General features: G+C 36.4%; 1 protein-coding gene across 4 annotated transcripts in view; it reads left to right on the top strand.

Moving 5' to 3' along the window:
* The window catches only part of wake (ankyrin repeat and fibronectin type III domain containing protein wide awake), a 186,765-nt gene that overhangs the window by 99,413 nt on the left and 63,950 nt on the right, over window positions 1–23,402 (top strand). For 3 of the 4 annotated variants that reach the window (XM_033330504.2, XM_033330501.2, XM_033330502.2), the window contains 3 exons: window positions 19,007–19,155; window positions 19,262–19,378; window positions 20,336–20,519. In XM_033330504.2, coding sequence (XP_033186395.1) covers window positions 19,007–19,155; window positions 19,262–19,378; window positions 20,336–20,519 — 450 coding nt within the window. The remainder of the gene's footprint in view (window positions 1–19,006; window positions 19,156–19,261; window positions 19,379–20,335; window positions 20,520–23,402) is intronic. The other variant, XM_076623087.1, reaches the window with a different exon arrangement.

The following is a 23,402-nucleotide window of genomic DNA, read 5'->3' as shown; positions in this document are numbered from 1 at the left end:
ATAGTTTCATAAAGGAGAAAAAGACGAGATTTTGAAAAATCAAGTTTTCGTTTAGAATATTACGTGCAAGCTGTCGTGAGAGAAATTCTCAAACTTTCTTTATTTTCAGACACCTTGTATCGATGTAGATCGACGTCTGATCAACTTGTAATTAAAATCTAGCGAATATTAATTAACTCTCGATGATCTTCGGGTTGCCATGGGTTTCACCAATTTTTCACACTTTTTCGGCGAAAGTTTTTTGAAAGCAAAACTTACTGCGTGTCTCTGGATTTATTTGTAAAATAGCATTTTACAAATTACCATCATTCTATTTTTTATCGAGAAATAGAAGACTGAATATAAAGTATAGTGAATTGAAAGAAACGTTTGGCAATTGTTAAAAAGAACGCTGCAGAAGAGGCGACGCGTATCGACCGCAGAACGTAACATAAGGAGATTCAATTGCGTCTTCGACGTCGCGACGCCGTTTTACGACCATATTTCAGACTCGCCAGGCTCGAATAGTTTGACAGAACTTCGCTTAACTCCGCATTGATGATCCCCGAAAGGAGTGAAAAGGATGGTAGAAAACTGTTTCAGGACATGGACTGAATCTGCACTCTAGAAATTCTGAGAATTACATTAGGCGTCCCTAACGAGGAAGTAACGAACAGAGTGAAATTTCAGAGCACTATAGCTGCATCTTCGAGGACTTTCTTCTTCAAGGATTCTCGCGATAGAAAAATTCAATTGGTGTAGTAGTTGGCCGTGAAGAGAAAAAAAGAGACGTCTGTCCTTTTATAATTCCATGCCGGAAATTCTATTTAATTCTTCTCGACATTCTCTACGGTCTTCTTTAATGACTTTTAAGTGGAATGTCGAGATTTAGTTCGAAGAAGTTTTTCTTAAGGTGATGAGAAATTTTGTTTCCCTCATTTTTCCTTGTTTTTTTTTTTTTTTTTTATTACAATATCCATGTTCTTTGGTAGTCATCGATTTTCATTAATGTCTCGGTGTTTACGGCATCCTTTAAAAGTCATTAAAGTGGAATGTCGACATTCAGCAGGAGGAAGCTTCTTCTTAAGGTGGTGAAAGATTTTCTTCCCTCTTTTCCGTAATTACGATATCGGTACCCTTCGATGATTTTCAAGCGCAATGATCAGGTTTCAATTGAATAATGCTTTTTCTCAGGGTGGTGGAATATTTTGTTTTCTTTCTTTTTGAATCGTAATATCGTTGTTCTTTAATGGTTATCGGTATTCATTAATGACGGTGTGTTGCGATATTCTTTGATGACTTTTAAAGTGCAATGAGAGATTCAGCTCGAACAAGTTTTCCCTCGATGTGCTGAGAAATTTTGTCTTCTTTATTTAATTACGATTTCGATGTTCTTCAATAATGTTCTTTCAAGCTGTCACGATTTAGTTCGCAGAAACTTTTCCTCAAGGTGGTCTCTTTCTTTAATTTAAATTTTACGCGGTACAGATTACATTATCATTCGGAATCTTGAAATAAATTACGATGCAAAAGAGAAGACGCGGTATCAAAGAAAGGAAGCTTAGAGAAAAACGATACGAGCGAAATTCTAGGAAAACGAAGCTAAAGACAATAACAGAAGTGTCGAAGAACAGTTGCGAGCCACACTTTTCAGGTTTCTGTCAGTTCATTTATTCAGACGTCTGGAGCATAAACTGTGGTGTTTATCCATAACGTTCAGTGCCTTTTACTCGGTTTCACACTTCAACCAAAGTAGTTGCAACAAAGTAGACGTCGTCGCCGTTTCCAGTAGACGGCGGCAACATAAACAGATAATCCTCTGTAATGAAAAGAACAGCCAAATAGTAAAGGAACATTGTGAAGGAATCTCAGTTATGGCAAGAAAGACATCGTAAGGATGATAATGTGGGAAATTGAGGAATTATTCTCAGAGAGAGAAACTTTTATTTTATCTCGAAAATAATTTTGCGTATTATGAATCGATTACAGAATGCAAAGTTAATAGTAAAAATTTGCTACTTTTACTTTGGTCTCGATATGTGTCAAGATGCGTGTAATTTTATGGGGAACTTAGTGAAGAAGATTAAGTCTACAAAATATTAAAAAATGGCAACTAATGGTAATGGTAAAAAATGGTAAAATAAAACTATGGGAAATAAAATAGTAGTAACACGGAGATGGCAGGAACTGCGAAACCTCGAGTGCATTCGATGCTTCACGCCGATGGTAAAACGGTCGTGAAACGATTTGAGTGCATGGGCCTTTATCTTCGAGAAATTACGTTCTCGGTGCAGCAATTTCTAAATTTAGTTTTAAATGTTTTTATCGGAATTTATCAAATTTTCGCAGGATTATAACGAAATAAAAGTAGTAAAAAATTGGCCAAGATAAATTGTAAAAATTGAATATTGAAAATAAAATAACATAATACCAATATCAAGAGAATTCAAATTTTCGCAGGATTATAACGAAATAAAAGTAGTAAAAAATTGGCCAAAATAAATTGTAAAAATTGAATATTGAAAATAAAATAACATAATACCAATACCAAGAGAATTTATAAATCAAAATATAAAAAAGACTTGGAAATTTCTCGAAGGCTCATGCATTCGAATATGTTTGAGATGCTGTCTCAGGCTCATCAATCTAAAGTGTCGAATGCACATACTCATTCGAAATTTCCCAGTTCTTGTCATCCTCTTTGCAACTAGAGTTTCATCCTTCAAATATTATAACAAGAACTTTACCTTGAATATTATGCATATATATATATATTTATATATTTGCATATCGTGTACACACTCTGTACATTTCCATATCAAATTCCCTATGAATGCATAAAAGTGTACAGTGTAGTTTCGACATTGAACTGTATCGGCCGTAAGAGTAAAACGAGCGTGTTTTTGCCAGAAGATAAAGAAATTCCATGACGAACGTGGCCTGGCCAAAATCCCGGAAAAACCAATCAGCTCGGAGAAACGATTCGGTTCATAACCAGCAAACGATTTCACCACTTCGCTATCTGAAGAATCGTGCAGGAAATATCGAGTCGTTTGATCCAAGTTACTCGCGCAACGTTTACGTCGAAATAGCTGGCGGATTTGTTTGTTCCTGGCCCTTAAATTTCGATTCGATCGTCGAAGTCGAACAAGGAAATTTTATTTTCACGGAACAGCGAGATAGTTGGCTGCGACGTGCAGTAAAGGTATTCGCAGATTTTATTTCGACGATCGTGACACGTACGTACGTACAGTAGGAGCAAACGTTCGCAGCTTGATCCGGTGGGTACTCGAACGAAGATATTTCACGTGAGTTATCGTTCCACCGTAAAATAAACTCGCGAGAGATCTTTCGTCAGGATCCAACGTTTTCGTTTATAGATCGTGACAGAAGAATCGTAATACGTACAGTTGGCTAGAAAAGTAGCTATTCCAGGTATTCAGCCAACTCGTATATTTTATGCAGCGTTGTACATGTATGTAGCGGCTCGTAAAAGTATTTCAGCAGCTGTAGAAACTTTTCATGAATATGTTGTGTGCGTTGCACGAAACGCGAATATTGCACGATACAAAGTTTGCGAAGATAATTAAAACAGTCGTGTTTGGTTAATGATGAAATTTCAAGAATACTTTACCTAACAAGGTATGATATTATTATTCGTGTAATATTTTATACGACACAAGTGGGATTATAACTGTCGGTGCTAATTGAAAGAAAGGTGAATTAGAATAAAAAGAACGTTAGACGAGTGCTAATGAAATTTCCGAAATATTTTATAGAACACGTACGATGAATTCAAAGTTTATACGCTGGTTTATGGTTTTATGGCGTTATCAAATATTTATCAAATATTTATAGGTACCCTTTATCGAAATGCTATGTGTTTCGCGGAAAACATTTTGAAATTTTATTGCCACCGTAATGAGACACGATTATCATGATTACCATACGCAGACATTCGCAGGGTACATGTTTTTATATTTATTTATTAATATTATAAATATTACAATTAAAGTATATTGACATTTATTTATTTTAATGAATATTATGTAATAAATAAACATAATAATATCTATTTTAATAAATACTTGTCATTCCGTTATATAGTGATGATTCTTAAATAAATATTTCTTATTTCGCTATACAGCGATGATGTAATAATCAGGAAACGGGAACGTTGCAAACGTTGCAAATTATATTTTAACACGTTCATTGGTACTGAAATCTCATTTTACCTCCCTGAGAGGAAAATTGAATTTCCTCTTCAAATATTATTGCGTCTACGTAGTTTCATTAAAAATCATTATTTGGAGTGAATCGCTGTCAAATACCGATGAACAGCAATATCAAATTAACAATACAGCGACGTTGCAATAATATTAAACGCAAGGAAAACTCGATAGTTACTTCACAAGTATTATCGTAAAACAGAACATGTTAACTGAGTATGAAATACTCAGCAAGGACACACTCAGGATATTTACGATATTTTACCGAACGATTATACGTTCTGCTATCTGAGAATAACAAAAGAATGTTACTTCGAACGAAGAAGATATTTCTCCCGATTATTTTTGACACATGAAACGAAGGAACCTGTCTAAAGGGAATTCGCAGCTTTTCCTATTATCTGATATTAACGCGAATTTCGCGGTCTAATTGCGTCGTTAGTAGTCGCGTTACTCGAGCAACTCGTGCGACATTTTAATGAGAAAAGGCAGCAAACAAACGCTCTGCTGGCTTTTGTGAACCCTCTTCCAGATACTCGTACCGTTGATTAAAAATGTTCACTTGCTGCAAGCCTTTTTCACGTGCTCCACGTTTCTCTAATTCCGTTCGAGTCCGTCGTATTAATCCGCCTATTAATCCACGTATTAATCCAGGAACGACCGAAAGATTAATCGACGAGTTTTATCGAGCATCCACGCTCACGTCGACGTGTTAATTACATTTAATTATGTACGTGGCGTTAGTTCGTATTTCAAACGAACTCGACCGTGAATGTTCTCGTTACGACGTGCAATTCTCTCGCCAGATACCGAAACGACTCTGATAAAACTATTCTCCGCATAGTGGATTTCTGTTGCAGAGAAATTTATAATTCGATTATTCCGCAGAGAAACTTGTAATTCCGTAATTAAACAATCGTCGGAATTTTTTTGCACCCGTTTGATATCGCGTGAGATCGTTCGATATCCCTAGAAATATCATTGCTGATACTGGCGTTATACCATTGAAACAATAGCTTTTTTGCTGTGAGTGTTAAAAAAGAAGCAATTGGAAATTGGATAGCGACTGTACTTCAATTTAACTGGAACTGTACGCGTCAGTTCGACCCCGAACGTAACGTTATGTGTTTGAACTTTGCAACACTCACACTCGTGGATTGATGCGGACGGTAAATTGTACTGAACAAGTCTGACCAAAAGGCAAGAAAAATGTAGACTTCGTATTGCATAGAGAATTCTTATATTACGGTTCTTCCTCAAATAGATCAAATAGCATTATCCCAGTCAGAGTGATAACAGAGATAAATGCGTAGACGTTTCAAAACGAGGTAAAAATTTTTGCCATTCATATCGGGGAATATTTAAAATAATATGAAAATAATATTAATATTATTAAAATAATGAAAGTGATAAATAAGTAATAAAACTAATAAGACTAATTAATAATATTAAAATAATGAAACTTATGTAGAAAATGTTTATATTATAATTCTTCCTCGAGTAGTTCTACCTTGGCCGAATAATAGTAGAAACAATTACGTAAAAATCACGCTGTTGAAATATAACTAAATGTGCACCGGTATATTTTTTTGAGATCTCTAATTAAAATTTAATAATTCTTTATCGTAAAAGTCGCTTAAGAGTGACTTGAAAGCGTTCGAATATAAATACCTCTTTAACTATCACTCAAATAAATCTTGTCCCAGATAATAACGCAGATAGTAAAAATTCCAAAACAGGACAAGATTTTTGAAATTCGTATTGCGTTAGAAAATTGTTATACATATTGTAATTCTTTCTCAAATAACCCTATCTCATTCCAAGTAATAATAGAGAAGAATTATATTGTATTTCCTTGAAAATAACCTTGGAGGGTATTCTGAACAATTTTAAGTAACCTGCTCAATAATAATTTAATAATTCCTTATACCAATAATTAAAATTTCTCTCGTTCTATTCTCTCGCAGCACGACCGAATCTAACAAATTTTAAGTTTCTCTGTAACTTGGTAATTCCTTATCCTGAAAGTCGCCTAACAGCAACGCCTCCCAATAAAAATATCCCTATAACAATGATTTAAATGACTGGACCTTGCGCTAAACGCAATAATAGAAATAATTACGCAAAAATTCCGTGAAAATTCCGTCGGAATTGCCTCGTGTTCCCTCAAAACACGACCAAACCTAACAAATTTCAAGTTTCTCTATAACTTGGTAATTGATTATCCTGAAAGTCGCTTAAAAGTGACGCCTGCAAATAGGAATATTCCTTTAACGGTGACTGAAAGCTTCTCAGGCAGCATTTTCCCGGAGAAAAACTTGCGGGATGTAACAGGATTAAATATCAGCGGATATCTCGTTAAAGGTGTAGCAGGGTTGCTCGACGACCACAACGATTAGACGACAGACAGCTTGCCGCAATTTCAGGGTCCTTTGGCCTTGGAACGGGACGTTCGACACGATGCGGTTCCTTCGTCCGAGGCAGAATCCTCTTACCGGAGGTACAATACCACTTTGCATCGGTCTTCGCCACCCATCGACGAGTTTCCAACGGAAGCGTGAAAGCGACGTGTCCCGAAGCGGAAAAAACGCGAGTTGAATCGAAACGCGTCGATGCAGAAGGCCGCTAGGCGAAATGAATACCGAAACGAGATACACGCTTGTGTGCCTCTCCCTCTTCTTGCTTTCTCTCCGCTTCTCGATCTCGCCTCTTTTCATTCCCTGACGTTTATTGTTTCGGTTTGAACGAATTTCCACGCGCTTGGAACATGGCACGGACGATTTGTGAAATTGCCGGGAAACGCGAAAAATGTTTTATCCGGCTACGAAAATTTGTCTGTCGCGTGTTCCGTGGCTTTTAGTCTTTCGGTGTTTTTAGAAAAATGTGATGATTATTGCGGGAGCAGGGGCAGATGAAATTAAAATCCACTCACTCAGGCAGATATTCGTACCGTTTTTAGTTATTCAGTTAGAAATGCTATTCTTGTCGTTGGAAGAGAAATGAAGTTATTTTTGTTTCGACATCTTTCAATTTAACATATCCAGCCATTGTTTTCTTCAAGTCTCTGTAATATATATTTATTTACAAACTAAGGAATATCGAGAACTTGGAATATCTCGATATAAATTGGAAACTGAAAACGTTCTAGGTAGAATGGTGTTAAATAGAAAGCAGGAAGAGAGATTTGGAAGCACACGACGTTCCACTCTTGAATTTCATATCTTGAAAATTGTTTCAATTATTATTAAAAAAAAAAAAAACTATTACTGAGACACAAATAAGATTTCTAAAAATATCCAAGAACGAATATCAACAAAATTGTAGATAGAAAAGATAGATGGAAAAATTGATCTAAGAGTAATTATGACTAGGTATAATGATAGGATGTTCCAGAAGGTTGATAACTATATCGTACAGCAAATATCGTTGACACGTGTTAGGATATGTAGGGTGAGGCAGGGCATTTAGCTGTATTTGTAAGAAGGGAAAGTCTGATGGCAATATAGAACAGAGTCACAAATTAGCAAACTCCAGACACCCTGACCTTCCTTAATCCTGGACACACACCAGCCAAGTACACACTGTCACTTTTGCCCCTCTTTAAACATTCTGAGATTTCGATAGACAAGATTCCCAGTTAATTAACTAATACCAAAAATCCATTTTCCAGATTCACAACATTCGTGGACTTCACCAGAGGCTCTCTGTGATGTCTTATCAAATTTTTCTACATATTTATCGTACATTTTTCCATGTATCTTTTATTTTATTTTCTCTTCGTTTCTGTTTCTTTTTCGAACAATTTCTGTATTTTAGATTGGACATTTTCACGACGATCAGATATTTGTAGCTCGTCGTGTTTCGATCGTGCGCTTTGTACCGATGCTTCTCGCGATTGTACGATAATTAATTAAGATTATTATACGTATGCTACCATAGTTTCACAGTTTTTTAGTGTACTGACGGATAGAAGTGCAGGGGATTTAAATTGGGTGAACAAGGCGACCACGTCACAGCTCCACCATGTCCAATCCATCTTCCGAAAAACGATGTGTTTAAATACAGTGGATTTCGATTATTCGCGACACGTCGGGATTAGCATTCTTTGACCCAATTACGTGAAATGTCTCTTACGTAAATGTAGTAGCTAAAATTACGCAGAACAAACAAACTATAGCTTATGCTAGCAGTTATGCATAGTTCATTTAAGTATCTCTAGATCAAATTAGAGACAAATGTCGAATACGTATATAGACATTCTTCATGGAAAACTATTCTCATTATTTGTCAGTAATCATCGGTATCGTCAAATGATATTGTATATAGAGCAAACAGACTGTAGCTTGAATAAGCAATGAAACGTCCATTTAAATATTTTTAGATCAAATTAGAGACAAATGTCTAGCATTTATTTAGATATTCTTCATGGAGAACTATTTTCATTATTTGTCAGTAATCATCGGTATCGTCAAATGATATTGTATATAGAGCAAACAGACTGTAGCTTGAAAAAGCAATGAAACGTCCATTTAAATATTTTTAGATCAAATTAGAGACAAATGTCTAACATTTATTTAGATATTCTTCATGGAGAACTATTCTCATTATTTGTCAGTAATCATCGGTATCGTCAAATGATATTGTATATAGAGCAAACAGACTGTAGCTTGAAAAAGTAATGAAACGTCCATTTAAATATTTTTAGATCAAATTAGAGACAAATGTCTAACATTTATTTAGATATTCTTCATGGAGAACTATTTTCATTATTTGTCAGTAATCATCGGTATCGCCAAATGATATTGTATATAGAGCAAACAGACTGTAGCTCGAATAAGCAATGAAACGTCCATTTAAATATTTTTAGATCAAATTAGAGACAAATGTCTAACATTTATTTAGATATTCTTCATGGAGAACTATTCTCATTATTTGTCAGTAATCATCGGTATCGTCAAATGATATTGTATATAGAGCAAACAGACTGTAGCTTGAAAAAGCAATGAAACGTCCATTTAAATATTTTTAGATCAAATTAGAGACAGATGTCTAATGTGTATTTAGACATTCTTCGTGCCACGCTATTCTCATTTTTTCTCAGCAACCGTCGATATCGTTCAACGATATTACAATTAAAAGAAAAAAGTTATAGCTTAAGTGAACAAGGAAGAGTTCATTTAAATATTTCTAGATCAAATTAGAGACAAATATCTAACATGTATACAGACATTTCTCATACGGAACGATTTTCATTCTTTGTCGATAGTCATCGATATCATTAAACGATATTGCACAAAGAAGACAAACTATAGCTTAAACGAGCATTGACGCGTTCTTTTAAATATTTTCAGATTAAATTAGAGCCAAATATCTAACATCTCTTAATTGTCTTAGAACCAACTAAACCAAAACGTACGACATGTCAGGAGAAAATAAGTGAACATTGAAGATTGAATTTATATAAAAATCACGCTTTTGTACCTTCGAACGAAAGCGGAGTGCGAAACACAAGCAATGCGACTACGAAAGAAGAAAAAAAATGATAAGACTCTGATTGGTTGTTTCTAACAGACTCAATACATAATCATACAGATAAACATGTATTTTATTTAAGACAAAAGTGACACGTTACGAGTAACATCAATGCGTGACAACGAGTGAACGAGCGAGGAAAAGCGAATCCTCTTATCCCTGTGGTGTCCTGCTTCCTATTTTCTCTGCAGCACTGCGGTCCTCTGTCCTAAATAAACGGCACGCTATCGCAATTAAGAGAAGAAAATTAGAGCTATTTGTTCGATTAGATTCTGCTTTTTGAACTTTGTCCCAAATAAACGACTGTCCGGGATTAACCGATGGCTCAAACCAGCGAAGTACACTGTACCTATTGTCTTACAAACTCGAAGCAGAAAACGTCTCACGAATTCCAAAAGAATAGATTTTCCAGCCATCTGAAGATTTCTTTTATTTCGTTTCGACGAGTGCTATATTTTACTTCCAAAGTTGATCCTCGGCATTTAAAGACACTCTGTATATCCTCTGCATATCGTTAAAACCGCCAAATTTTCTGAATATTCGAGTCGGGGATTTTTCCTCCTTTGCATATTCCACTTACTCTTCGTTAACAAAGGGAAATTTTCAATTTGGTATAACAAAGGGATTATATGGCGGCAACGAAGAGATAACAACGGGACGAGCTTGCCGAGCGTAAGCTCAGAGATAACAAGGCGATCAAACCGTGGAAAATGTCTTATCGACACAGTGGCTCGCGTCTTCGTGAACGTACCTTCAACACGGAAATGGGTCACATTCCGCATTCAATCAAAAGTTTCAATTATTAACACGGGCAACTCATTAACCTCGCCACCTGTGACGCCTTACCTTTAAACATTGCAGATATTTGCTTCGTTAGGGAGCTGCACTGCTAACGCTGCGAATATAATCCCGTTCACTTTTCTTCTTTTTAACACGAACTCGAATAGATCTACAACTGAAGTCGGTCGAAAATGTTCACGTGCTAGTCTATGTAACTTTTTGAGAGAAATTCAGAGAAATGAAATTACCGAGAAAAAGGAAATATGCATTTTGTCGCAGAATCCTGTGTCCACTCGCGTATCAGCGTGAAATCATCTCGAATTTTCCGAGACACGGAGCATTTAACTGGCGGCACTTTTCCAACAAAATTATATCAGAAATTACGATCTTTGATCTTCGATTATGACAATACTGAAGAAATTGTAGACTATAATCGAACATACGTAACGTTAGAAATCTACATTTTTGGTGATTCTATAAAGACAAGGGGAAAGATTTTACTCGAAAGATCAATTAAACGGATCTTTAACACAACCTTAAGTCCGTTCTTCTTCTACGATTTCATGAAGCTATGACAGATGCTCGTGAAATGGCATTTTATATTCTATCGTTCTAATATATAACAATAATAAACCGATGTAGCAATAAATAAGAAATTTTACTTTGTTAGATCGTGTACGTTTGCTATGGCGTGACAAGCCGAATGATGTAGAAATCTTTTCTTAGGAAAGTTATTTCTTCGTTTAATGTAGATTCGAGGGAAGCGCGTCTGTATTTCAGATTGAACTCCTGAAAGTCTGACAAAACGAAAGAAAAGAATATGCACCGAGCAAATAGTTGCTATGTCATTCTGCCATTTGTATTACAATCTACGTCCACTGCAGTGATTTATCCTCGGTATTGTGAATAATTTTTGCTGTCACGTGCTACACGCACGCCGCTCATTTCTCGTAATAATCCGACGATGTACGTAGCAAATTTAACATGAAAAATGTTACGGTAGCCGTAGTTCCTGTTACGATATTTCAGAGTTCAAGGATGTAGTATGTAGACTTTTGTGAGTGACTCTACCCGCCAGACGTAGCTGTGAAAAATGAACTATTCCTGAGGAAGACGTGAACCCTTGAGATCGTATCTTCCATGCCGAGGGTCGGCGCTTTAAATCGTCGTTGCTGGAGACACAAAAACAATGGCTATCTTGAAAAATGGTCGGAATAAACGCGAGCAAGGTGCTCGAGAAACTTGCTCGAAGAAAAAAAGAAGATGTAAAATTTTCCTTGGACAGATGGGAAACCCGTGGGTGAAACGTGTTTTTGGAAAAACCTGGAATTGTATCGACGGAAATACCGTTTCGCGGACGTGTTTTTCACGCGGATTGTTATAAAAGCTGAAAGGATCCCATGGAAACGTGACTGGCTTTCTTTTAAAAACGCGATACGCTTAAACGACTAAAAATCCCGCTCCGTTAGTTTCGCAAAAATTTATTTCACTGTCACGGCTATCAAGACAGCCGCTGATTCCGTACGAAAATACGAAACGCGAAACGGTTGATCTAGATTATCAAGAAAACGATCTTTCCTATTCACAGAGGACGACATCGTTTGAAAATATTTCACTTTAATATCTCGATTCCGCAATATACGTTGTACGCTTTCTGTACGTGGGACATTTCGACAATGCTCGATACCTTCGCTGCCACCTTCGCCACAACGACGCGACCAGCAGCACGAAGCTTCAAATAAACTACAGCAACGTCTCAACGAAATAGGATATTGGCTGGAAACGTGGACGATCGAAATCAATGCTACGGAATCCATACACTCTCAACGGTAAAAGGACGAACGTACCCTTCGGTAAAATTAAATAACGACGTACCACCGGAAACAGGAAACGCTGAAATATCTCGCAGCATACTTGCGAGAGAGATTTTCCAAGTTTTAATAACTGATAAGTAATAAAAATAATAAGTGACAATAACTAGATTTTGATGAAATTCATGGAATGAAATTTAACGTATTTTTTATCGGTGATCATCCATATTTTGAGGGGTGAAAGCAGCCCTCGAAGCGAGGGATAAAAAACGTATCTTTCTCAGTATGTCGAAGACACTTAGGAGAAGAGAGATGTATAGAAAGATGATTTGTTTTTAAGCGGCAAACTTGCTACGTAGGTCTGTTTCTTTATAAGTTACGATAGAAGATTGAATTTGTTTCTTTTTCTTCATTTTTTGTGTAAAATCTAATTTTTCTAATTTTATTTTTAAAATTTCCTATACCGTAAATCTCTTTTATTAAAACACATTGTATTTATAAATAATTATTTATTAAGCATTTAACCGCGGAATTTAGTTTCAGAAGTCTCTCATTGGGTTAGTGCGTAGATAAATACAAGCGACGACGAGTATACACGGTAAACGCTCCGAGATACAGCTTTCGTTCGACGTGTATACTCGTTAAACACAGTTGACTGTTTAATATATCGTAGAGAAGATATAGTGGAAACTATATATCTTTTTAACGAAAGAGCAGAACAATTAGACGAAAGATGTAGGGAACTTCGTGGCGGTTGATTGATTGGCAAAAAATCACAGATAGCTGGCAAACTAGAACAAACTGCTGATGTATAGAACTGTTCTCGAACCGATATGGACGTATGCTTGCCAATTATGGGGCGTTCTAGCCTCCGACTCCAATACAAAATCAATAGACAGATGGCAAAATAAAAAGTTGAGAGGCTTTTTGAACGAAGATTGGTACATCCCGTACAAACAAACAAATAAAGAAACCAGTATCAGCCACTGTAACAGAAAAGATTGCCAGACACAGCAGGTTGCATAAACAACGGTTACAGAATCACTGCAGCGATCTGGCCACGAAATTACTGTACGTTAGAGAAGAATACGAATGATCAGAGAGACATCACTTTTTACATCCACCGTACGGATTTAACGACATAAGCAAAATAACATCACAGTGATACACCGCTGGGTGAACTCACATTCGTGTCGATTTAAGTTATCACCGTCTGCGCTGATTATTATTATTGTGCGGTAGATTGCAGACACGCGGACTGCAATGAAAAAAGAAAAACAGTTGGATAAAATATCTCGAATTTTCAGGAATTTTCTCCAAACGGTTACCTTGATAGGGTTGTCTTCCTTTTTTCTAAGAAGAAATCTATAGTAACCTTGGCAGATTCCTATTTTACGAGGAAAGAGAGGAAACTTTTACATTTAATATTTTTATTGCCAGACTTCGTCGTAAGAAGATGTTTAATAATAAAAAAAAAGTTCTTTTAGCTTCGCAATGAAGTGAAGTTTCATAAAGCAGAGGATGGAAAATTGTACGACGCAAAGTGGATTTGTTTAATTTTCTTAATTTTTTTTTTAATTTCTGGTAATTGTTATCGATAAAGTAAAAACCAGTTAAGACATATATATAGACGTGTATATAATCGATTAAAAAAGCTCTGTGTTCGATATATTGGGTGTTACTCATATTCAAGAAATAAAGCTTCGTCAAGAAAAATCAGTCGCGTTCCAAGTAGAAAGATTATCAATTTCTATAAAGAAATTAACATGTTGAATATGATTTTTCTGCGAAGTCATATTTTCGAGAATATAACTGAAAACGTAGAATCTCGGTAGAAAATTGTTTTACCTACCAGCTATTAAAAAAATCACCGTACCTTGGACATTTTATATATCTTTTTATCATTTTATATATCACGTGCATTCTGTGCAATTTTGCACCTCCAAATTTTCCATAAATGCGTAAGAGAATAAATAAGTGCTCTATAAATGTCTATCGTATAGATATTAATACGATTATAATACAAATAAGAACAATAACGATAATAATAAAAACCAGAAAAGTATGGGGAAATTCCATAGGAACATGAGATCGTCAACGCGATTTAAAGTTACGTGCTTAGGAAGCTTGTAGCTGACAGGGAAACCTATCGAGTTGATGTCCTTTAAGTTTGGAAAACGTCTACGCGGATTCGTGTTTTCGACTCAAGACGCGGTTCACCAAGGCATTGGCCGCTGGTCTTTCGTCCAACAGTCGAAAACACCCCTTAAAGTGGAAATTCTGAGAGCTTTCAGGAGAAGTTTCGCGGCAACTCTAGAAAGTTGAATTTACTTTCCGTTAAACGATTCTGAAAATTAATCGAACGATGTTGAGAGCGGCTAGAAACTTGTATACGCGTTTGCTTTAAAAACGAGGTTTCTCCGCTGTAATCCCACGATAATCGTCGTTCTCGTCGTATAACTTTGATCTCGAAGTAAATTCTCCTGACAGCCCCCAAGTGTCTCGGGATACTCGTAAATTTTCTGTGGAAAACAATTCCCCCGCATTTTTTCTCTTTTCCCTCTGTACAGTAACTCGTGAAAATATCTGAAAACCTTTGGAAAATATTCGTGAATATATTACGTGTGTTACACAAAACTTGCTTTTTATGTGACCCATGACTTTTCGAGACTGGAATATTTGAAAATTTGTAGCAAAGGTGTCTGTGGAGTAAGAACAACGAGAAGAAATTTTCCGGGAGAAGCGATCTGTGGCACAACACATAAATGGATAGAAAAAAGACTTTTTGTTTCGTTTGCAATAGAAATTGATAATCGTCGGATTTTTATTTAACACTGTCTATATATTTCAATCTGGAAGTGATTAATAATTTTAATAATAAATTTAACGATAAAAGCAATGAAATATAGTACACGGAATTATATTATTCGTTTCTTCACGCAAATGCGATATAAATAATTATCTGTGGCTTAAAGAGAAAATTTATTTTCGCTCAAAAATTAATGAATTTTCTAAAGGAAGGACATGTACGCGTATGATGAATAGCACAACGTAATGTACTTTTATCCTCGTCTCATATAACACTGACGCGTTTCAACATATAACAAATTCCTCCATACATTTGTTACTTTTGAAACTTGTAGAACAATTTTCTGGCCGCGTAAATTAAGATCGTGAATTGTATTTTAATTAAAAAAAAAAAAAATAAAGAAAGCGTTGCACAAATTAAGAAACCAATGTATTTATAACATATATATATATTGAATTTGGTTGAAAAATATCACGCGTTTCAACATATAACAAGTTCCTCCATACATTTGTTACTTTTGAAACTTGTAGAACAATTTTCTGGCCGCGTAAATTAAGATCGTGAATTGTATTTTAATTAAAAAAAAGATAAAGAAAGCGTCGCGCAAATTAAGAAACCAATGTATATATAACATATATATGGTATATAGAATTTGGTTAAAAAATATCGCCTTCGTACGCAACTTACTACGGTATTATTATTTTATTTAATCAATCATACAACGTTCATTGTTGTGTAATCGTACCAATGTTTTCAAAAATTTCTTATATCACCCTTAGCAAGGTGAAAACAAAATTAGTGTAACCGCGACACCTGTTGTTGTCACGGTCGTCCTTATGTAATGCGCCACAACTGTTCGGGTTCGTCGTTATAACGCTCGTCTCGTTATTGTCGTCTCGATCGTCGAGCGATTCAGACGTAAACGCGTATAGTTTGTATATGACGATTGAAATCACGCGACGCATTTATCTTCCAAAGTACGACGGACGTAATATTCGAGTCTTTATTCAGTCAGAAGAATTAATATAAAATTGAATGGAAGAATCGATTGAAATATAGAGAAGGAAAGGATCATCTCACGTGTATTATGAAAAATTCGACACTGGAGGTAAGTCGTTAAATGGACATCTATTCGAATAAAAAGAATCGATAACATACAGCAGTAAAACTGGAAGAATAAGTTTAGCTATAGAGGGAGAAAAATCTATCCTACGTGTGCTATTTTAAGCATAAAGTTCGTGAATTTCTTTTACGATTTAGTTCTTATCTTGGATTTGTTTGATCTCCAATATATCGAAAAGGGTTATTTAAATATAAATAGAAAGTATAAGTAAAATATGTTTAGAGAAAGGAAAAATATATTTAGAAAGCATTGCAAACGATTTTTAGTTTATACTCTTAATTTTGCACTGCAAGTGAACCTAAATCTAATCTAAAATTAATTGTATAAACGCAAATCAAGCGATGGAAGGTAAACAGGAAATAGTTAGAAAAGAAGTTCGACTTAATGTTTGTGTAAAATAAATTGAAATAACGAAAGACAACGAATAAAGAATAAAATTTATAAATGGAACTTGGTAATCGCCTTATCAATATCGGTATTTAGTTCGTTGCTTTTACTCGATAGCTTTTCAATTTCCGTATCAGCTTTAGGTTTACATTTGATTTTAACGTATAATATCAATGTGAGATAAAAGGAAAAATGCTTAAGATCGTTCGCCACGATTTTTTAAATATTTTACCGATATCGACGCTTGCTCGCACACTGAACGAATCTCTAAATAAAAATGACATAAAAATTTAGATGCAATTTTAATATGAACCTAAAACAGCTACTTATTTTTATTTACTATAGCTTTTTAAATAACCCTGCTCGATTCATCGAAATTGAAAAAAGAAACGTATATATCGACCAAATTGAATACTAAATTATAAAACTATTGCCATTTTGTTCGTCTATACAGCAATTAAAAATCGCCCACAAAGTATTTCTGCTAATTTACAATTATCACAAAAACGATCCGGTATAAAAAATTAAATCCAAGCAAACCGCTCGCGATACTTTCACGTCGCCAAAGTCAGCGACGAAAATTAGTTTCATAGCGATTTCGCCCAATTTTCCGATGTCGAAGACCGACTGTAAATGGGCAAGGTGGAACGATCTCCTTTCCAGAATTGATTTCCCAACGTTTTCTAATGCTCTTCTTCGTCCGCTTAATAAATTTCTGTTCAATCGTTGAAACACAAGGGACCCCATTGTTAAGCTAGTTCGTTGCTTTTGTACGCATCGGCGTAATTATCGGGGCCAGGGGGGGGGGATGATAAAAGGAAGTCGTTGGTTTGCGGAGGAGACAAAGTGGTCGACCGGTAGATGAACTTCCTGCGAGCTAGGATCCGTAATCCTGATCTCGTGTCACCCGGCTTCCTTCGTTCGTTCCAAGGGTTACGTCAGGTCGTTGCCACTGAGCCTTTTTCTCGAATTACCGTAGTCCTAGCACGTAAAAAGTCTCTACGCTTCAGCTTGATTTTTCTCTTCTTCGCTATAGATCAGTTTTCCAAAAGCTTGGAAAGGCAAGTAGAGAGCTGGGAATCTCCGAAATAGGATGAAAATAATTATTAACTTGTTTACAGTGTGGGAAATTTAGAAAAAACGATTTAGAAAATTAGAATTTCTTTATATGTCGTACTCATGGTTTTGCTATGGTGGTTACACGCGTTGTTGGACACAATGGCGCTGGGAATACGTGGTCGGACAAAGAGAAAGTGGAATTTGAGAGCGTAGTTTGGTCGAAGTGAGTGAAAGATGTTGTAAAATGTATGTAGATGTGGAGGATAAGTGGCGGACAAAAGGAAGCATAAATTTTAGTGGTACAAAAGATATTATAATTTTAAGAATTACAATCGTTTTTACACTGCAGCAGTGAATAGATATGATACACATTGTACTGTAAAATAGGTGACTATCGGCAATGTGATGAGAAATTACTGAATAACAAAATATGAAGAAATATGAGAATAACAAAAGTTGTTGATATATGAACATACACGAAATCCATTATCTAACAACTTGAAACTTTCTTTCGTCTGCTATTGTATTGCGAGGTTAATGCATGGATTATTCCTTGAATTGTAGAGATTGAACTCTATTTCGTTATGTTCCATTGTACTCTTATCGTATAGTGTACGTAATTATAACTTTGTATCGCTGTCGAAACTGCCTCCTACGTCTCTTCACGCTTGCAGAAATTGTACGATAAAAATTCGTACATATTAAAACAATAACGAATAACAAACAACTAATAATTCAATTTGCAAAAATTATGATAAAAATAATTAAAAGAAAATAACTGGAGAGAAAAATAACTAAAGGACATTAAAGTTTCCAAGTGAGATGAACAAGTAATAGCAAACTACTAATAACTTAATTTCGGAATATGGTAAAAATAACGTTTGGAAGAAACGTCGACGTTAATAATAATAGCTAAATGATATTAAAATCTTCAAGTGGGATAAACACACGTAATAACTGGAAGGTTATAGTTTAATTTCCAACTATGATGGAAATAATATCCCGCAGAATCGTCGAACCTGATATATATTCCGACTGGCATAAGCAAGTAATAATTCGCTTTGCAAATATGGCAAAAATAATATTTCGCCCAAAACGTCGCAATTAATAACGACCAAATAATATTCCAAATTTCAAAATTACGATCTTATTGACATTATTAATGTTTCATCACTCCATTTCCATATTCAAATTCCACGAAACATGCTGGCAGAAAGTTTGCTTACCACACGTGTCACATAAAAAAATATCGCGAGATCGCGGAAACGCTACAACGATATCGTCTGTTTGTTTTCAGCATCCCCACGGTAGAATGCAAAACGGAAAGCAGAGGCGCGCGAGGTCCTGGAGGACGTCCAGCACCCCTCTTGCGTTCCAGAACTTTGCCAGCTATAGTCGCGCCTGGTTTGAGCATCCTTCAAGCACAGATCGATGCCCGTTACAACGGTATGTTAATTAAATAATTATCGATTGATTAAGCACGCTTTCTACTTGGCTTCCTATTGGCGCTATTTACCGCTTAAAGAATACAACGCTTTGCTAATGATTACAGCAGCGTCAGCGGGTTTATCGGTTCCGGAGAGTGGAAGTTCGACGAAACGTGGCAGTACCGTTTCCCATTGCACCAAGCTACTAACACCGAGGATATCGTTCACAGACGACACGATAGGTAAAATATCGAGGGTTTATTCAAAACGAGGTGATCGATCGTCTTACCGCTTGATATCCCTAATCCGTGGAATTGCATTCGTTGCAATAGTAAAAATCTTCTTTAGGAAAATTCGCTACTTGGAATACATTAGTACGTTATCGTGCACTTGCTTTTGTGCTCTTCGATTTCTTTTCATTTCTATTCCTGTACTCTAGTCCTCCTTACAAAGAGCTATCGTCAAATTTGTCATAAATCGATATTCCGATAATCGATCGTTCCATTAATCGGTATTATGGTAATCCAAATTCTACTATATACGATGCCTTGTACGTTGAACGCGGTACGTTTCCATGTAGATCTAACGGTGGCAAGTCGGCGGAAAAATAACGTAAATTCCCTATCGTTATCTCGTAATCATCTTCATATTCCCTCTTTTCCACCAGAATCCTTCCCCTCTTTCTTTATCTATTCGCAAATCTTCCGTAAATTGATCGTTCTGCTAATCGGCGTTCCGATGATGGAGATTCTACCACAGGCGTTTCGAGAGTTTTCTATCGTATAAATCTAATCGATGAGATCGAATTTGTTAATTTTAAATCCATAAAATTGAATAGCGTGCGTTATCTAATGATAACGAGTCAGCCTAAAATACGGTAAATTTCCTACCGGCGTCTTGCAACGCGAACTATGTTCATTCCTTCTCCCTTTCTAGAAACTCTGTTTCTCCTTATCCCCGAAATTTAGCATAAATCGTTGCACTAATTGGTGCTCCGATAATCGAAATCCCAGCGTAACAGTCTCAAGGGCCTTCCATCATAAAAGGGATCAATAGCCACTTGGCTGATACCATCGAGTCAACTAGAAATATCATAAATTCCATGCTGACATCTCGTAATCAGTTTTCTTATTCACACCTTTCCCTTTTTCTCTTTTTATAAAAATCCCTCTACACCCTTTCTCTTTATTTATTCGCAGAACGTCGCGTCTCGGACTCCGGACCAACGCGAGAATCCTCAAAGGAACACTCGACGAGAAGCGGCAGGCTGAGTACCTCCAGCATCGGCGGTTCTCAACCTTTGACCAGATTGGCGAGGCTCTTGAACCAGAGGCCAAGCTTCACTCCGAGCGATGAAATTCCACGAAGGCTCTCCTGGGAAAGGTATGTCACGAAATCGGCCATCGTCAAATTCTTAAAATACAGGACGTCGCTGCGGGGTCTCGAGAAAGGGAGGAGCAGGAGGAGGAGGAGGAGGAAGAAGAAGAAGAAACCAGAAAAAAAAAAGAAAAAAGAAATTGGTCCGAGACCATTGCCGCAGAACGGACAGCTTCGACTACTCCGGAAGTGTCCTTCGACGAACTTTTATCGGAACGAGACTTGTTTCGCAACAAATTACCCACGAGTTATTACTTTTCGCAACATCGAAGTTGATACGCAGACACTGAATCGCTTTTACCGGATGGTTCGTCGGCCAGCGGAGGATTCCTAGTTCCAAGGTCCTGAGTTTCCACCGAATCGGCACTGATAAATTCACCGGTTACGTTCAACTCCGCTTTTGCAATATCGAATGAATGATTCACGTTAATTAAGCGAGACAGTAGAGTTAGTAGTTGGTTTGGTGGAATTACAGCGGACGATAATATGGGAAACGATAGTGGCGTAATGATATTGTTGGTGCAGTATGGCGTTTCAGTCGTTTGAAATATCGTACGTTTAATCGAGATAATTTAAATATTATTCTGCGCTCTTTACGAATGACTGACCCACCGGTTCTGCAAGTTTCGAATCTTCGAATTGCAGTTATCGTGGCTCTTTTGTTCGAACGGTCTATACATTGAAAGGTGGACACGTGGAACAGTGGATATGGTCTCTGAAATTCTTCCAATGGCAAAGTTATATTTCCAATGTAGTTTTCAACGCAATATTTTCAACCTAACGTTTCTTTCGAAATGGAAGGCCTGCACGAAAATCAAACGAATATTCTAATTATACGCCATGTCTGACATGTCTTTTATATTATTTTCTTAACGACAAATACGCGTGATTTATAACAAGTTTCTTCTTCATCGATGCGACGAATAATTGAACCGTTCAGGAGCCGATCGACTGCACAAACTCGAGCGCTGTAGACGCTACATCTTAAATTTACCTTGGATAATTATGATTTACTATAAACGATTATAATCATATGAAATCTATGATTTATGTAATTTTCTCGCGGTAAATGGATTCACGGAAATAAATAATTCGTTGCTGACGATTGAACGATTATCGCGTGCTTATCAAATAAAACGAAATGTACAAAAAGTGGTACCGATCAGTTTGTCTCGCGAGATCGACGATAGAAAACTTCGTAGCTAATAGGAAGCTTCGTAAAACCAATATCACATGCGCGTAACATAACACCAGCGCAAAGAGCACTCATGGCTGAAAGCGTTAATTAAAATGAATAACGGCATCTCTCGTAGCGTGCAAGTAAATGAAGGAAAAAAAATGATCCGGCCAAGTCCCTATTCCGGCTAAACGAGCTCATCCGAAACTTAACTTGGGGCATCTCTCGCTTTTATTCTGTTGGAAATTGCCCGTATCTTTCGACAAATCATTGTTATCTCTCATCGAAGAGAAAACGGGCTAGTTCGAGCCTCTAAAGAAAAGCCATCCCCAAACGAGACAATAGCTTTTCCCCGAGAAACGACCCAGTAAAATTACATGGCCGACGTCGAGTCACCCTCGTGCTCCCTTAACAAAGTAGCGTTATCCCCGTGAAACGCATCGACGTGCCCTCCAACGATCGATAGACATTATTTTAAAATCCGTGGATACATAGAGTTCGTGAATAGCACGGCGATGAAAACAAGAACAGAGATCTATCGCGTGACAGGTGACGGAAAAACATGCAGGTTCATACAGAACGGAACGTACGAGGGAGAAAAAGGGACGTACAGTAGCTGATGGAAGTATTTCAACGCTTATGAAAATGTTTTGTGAACACGTTATACAGAACGTTGTGAAATTTCATTAATATTATAATGAGACAGAATTTAATTAACGTTATAACCACCGTCGTGATCGTATTGATTAAATTTGAAACGATTCGGAAAATGTATATAGAAATTACGAGGTATTTAGTGCAAATGCATTGTAATGTAAGTAAATTGAAGCATTTAAACAGTTATCATTCGATTTATAATTCTGTCTAAAAGCAGTTATAAGTCAATTATAATTCTATTATTCTAATATTGCTATTTAATTCCATTATTATCTAATCGAAGTATAACGATTGTTGTATTGATAAACTTCGATATTTCCAATGCTATTATTTCCAATGTTTAACTATAAGTTGTATTCCTGTTGTAAAATCAATTTTCTACTCGATGTATGATCGCGATAGGCGCAACTGTCTTCTAACTTTTATATGTCGAAATGCTTTCAAGTTAGTCTAACATATTCGTGGCAGCAGTGTCTCGTTAGAATGTTAATGACAGTTTAGAATTCTTTTTGTAACGCATACAATGCATTCATAAAAATTCTCCACGTTAAGTGTTTCAAATACTTGCACTCATAAATATCTTGTGACTTCTACGTACATTTCCGAATTGCTTTCAAATTTGGCCAATATAATCACGATGACAGAATTAGAATGTTAATGGAATTTGAAAATGTTTCGTATAACGCGTACGATATATTTACGAAGATTTTCCACGATAAATGGATCAAATTCGCTTTCAAATTTTGCCAACATAATCGCAATAGTCCTGCTTCGTTAAGAGCTAATGAAGTTTAAAAAAGGCTCCATGTAAAACACGTAAATATATTTAGACAAATTTGCCACGATAAGTGGTTGGAATATTTTCGCAAGACACTGTATGTAAGCTTTGCTCGCGCGGAACAATCCGCCAGGGTGTAGAAGTTTAATTTGCAAATGGATGCGACCCGGTTTTCCACGAACCTAGACGGCCAGCTCGGGGAAACAAAACATGCAACGCGATATTGCCGCGAATTCGAAAGCTTACGGACAAGAAGAATACTTAGCCGTGCATCGTC

Source organism: Bombus vancouverensis, chromosome 12 (assembly GCF_051014615.1).
Source record: "Bombus vancouverensis nearcticus chromosome 12, iyBomVanc1_principal, whole genome shotgun sequence".
Lineage (NCBI taxonomy): Eukaryota > Metazoa > Arthropoda > Insecta > Hymenoptera > Apidae > Bombus > Bombus vancouverensis.
Note: the sequence above shows the minus strand (reverse complement) of the source record. Positions and strands in the feature narration are given on the sequence as shown.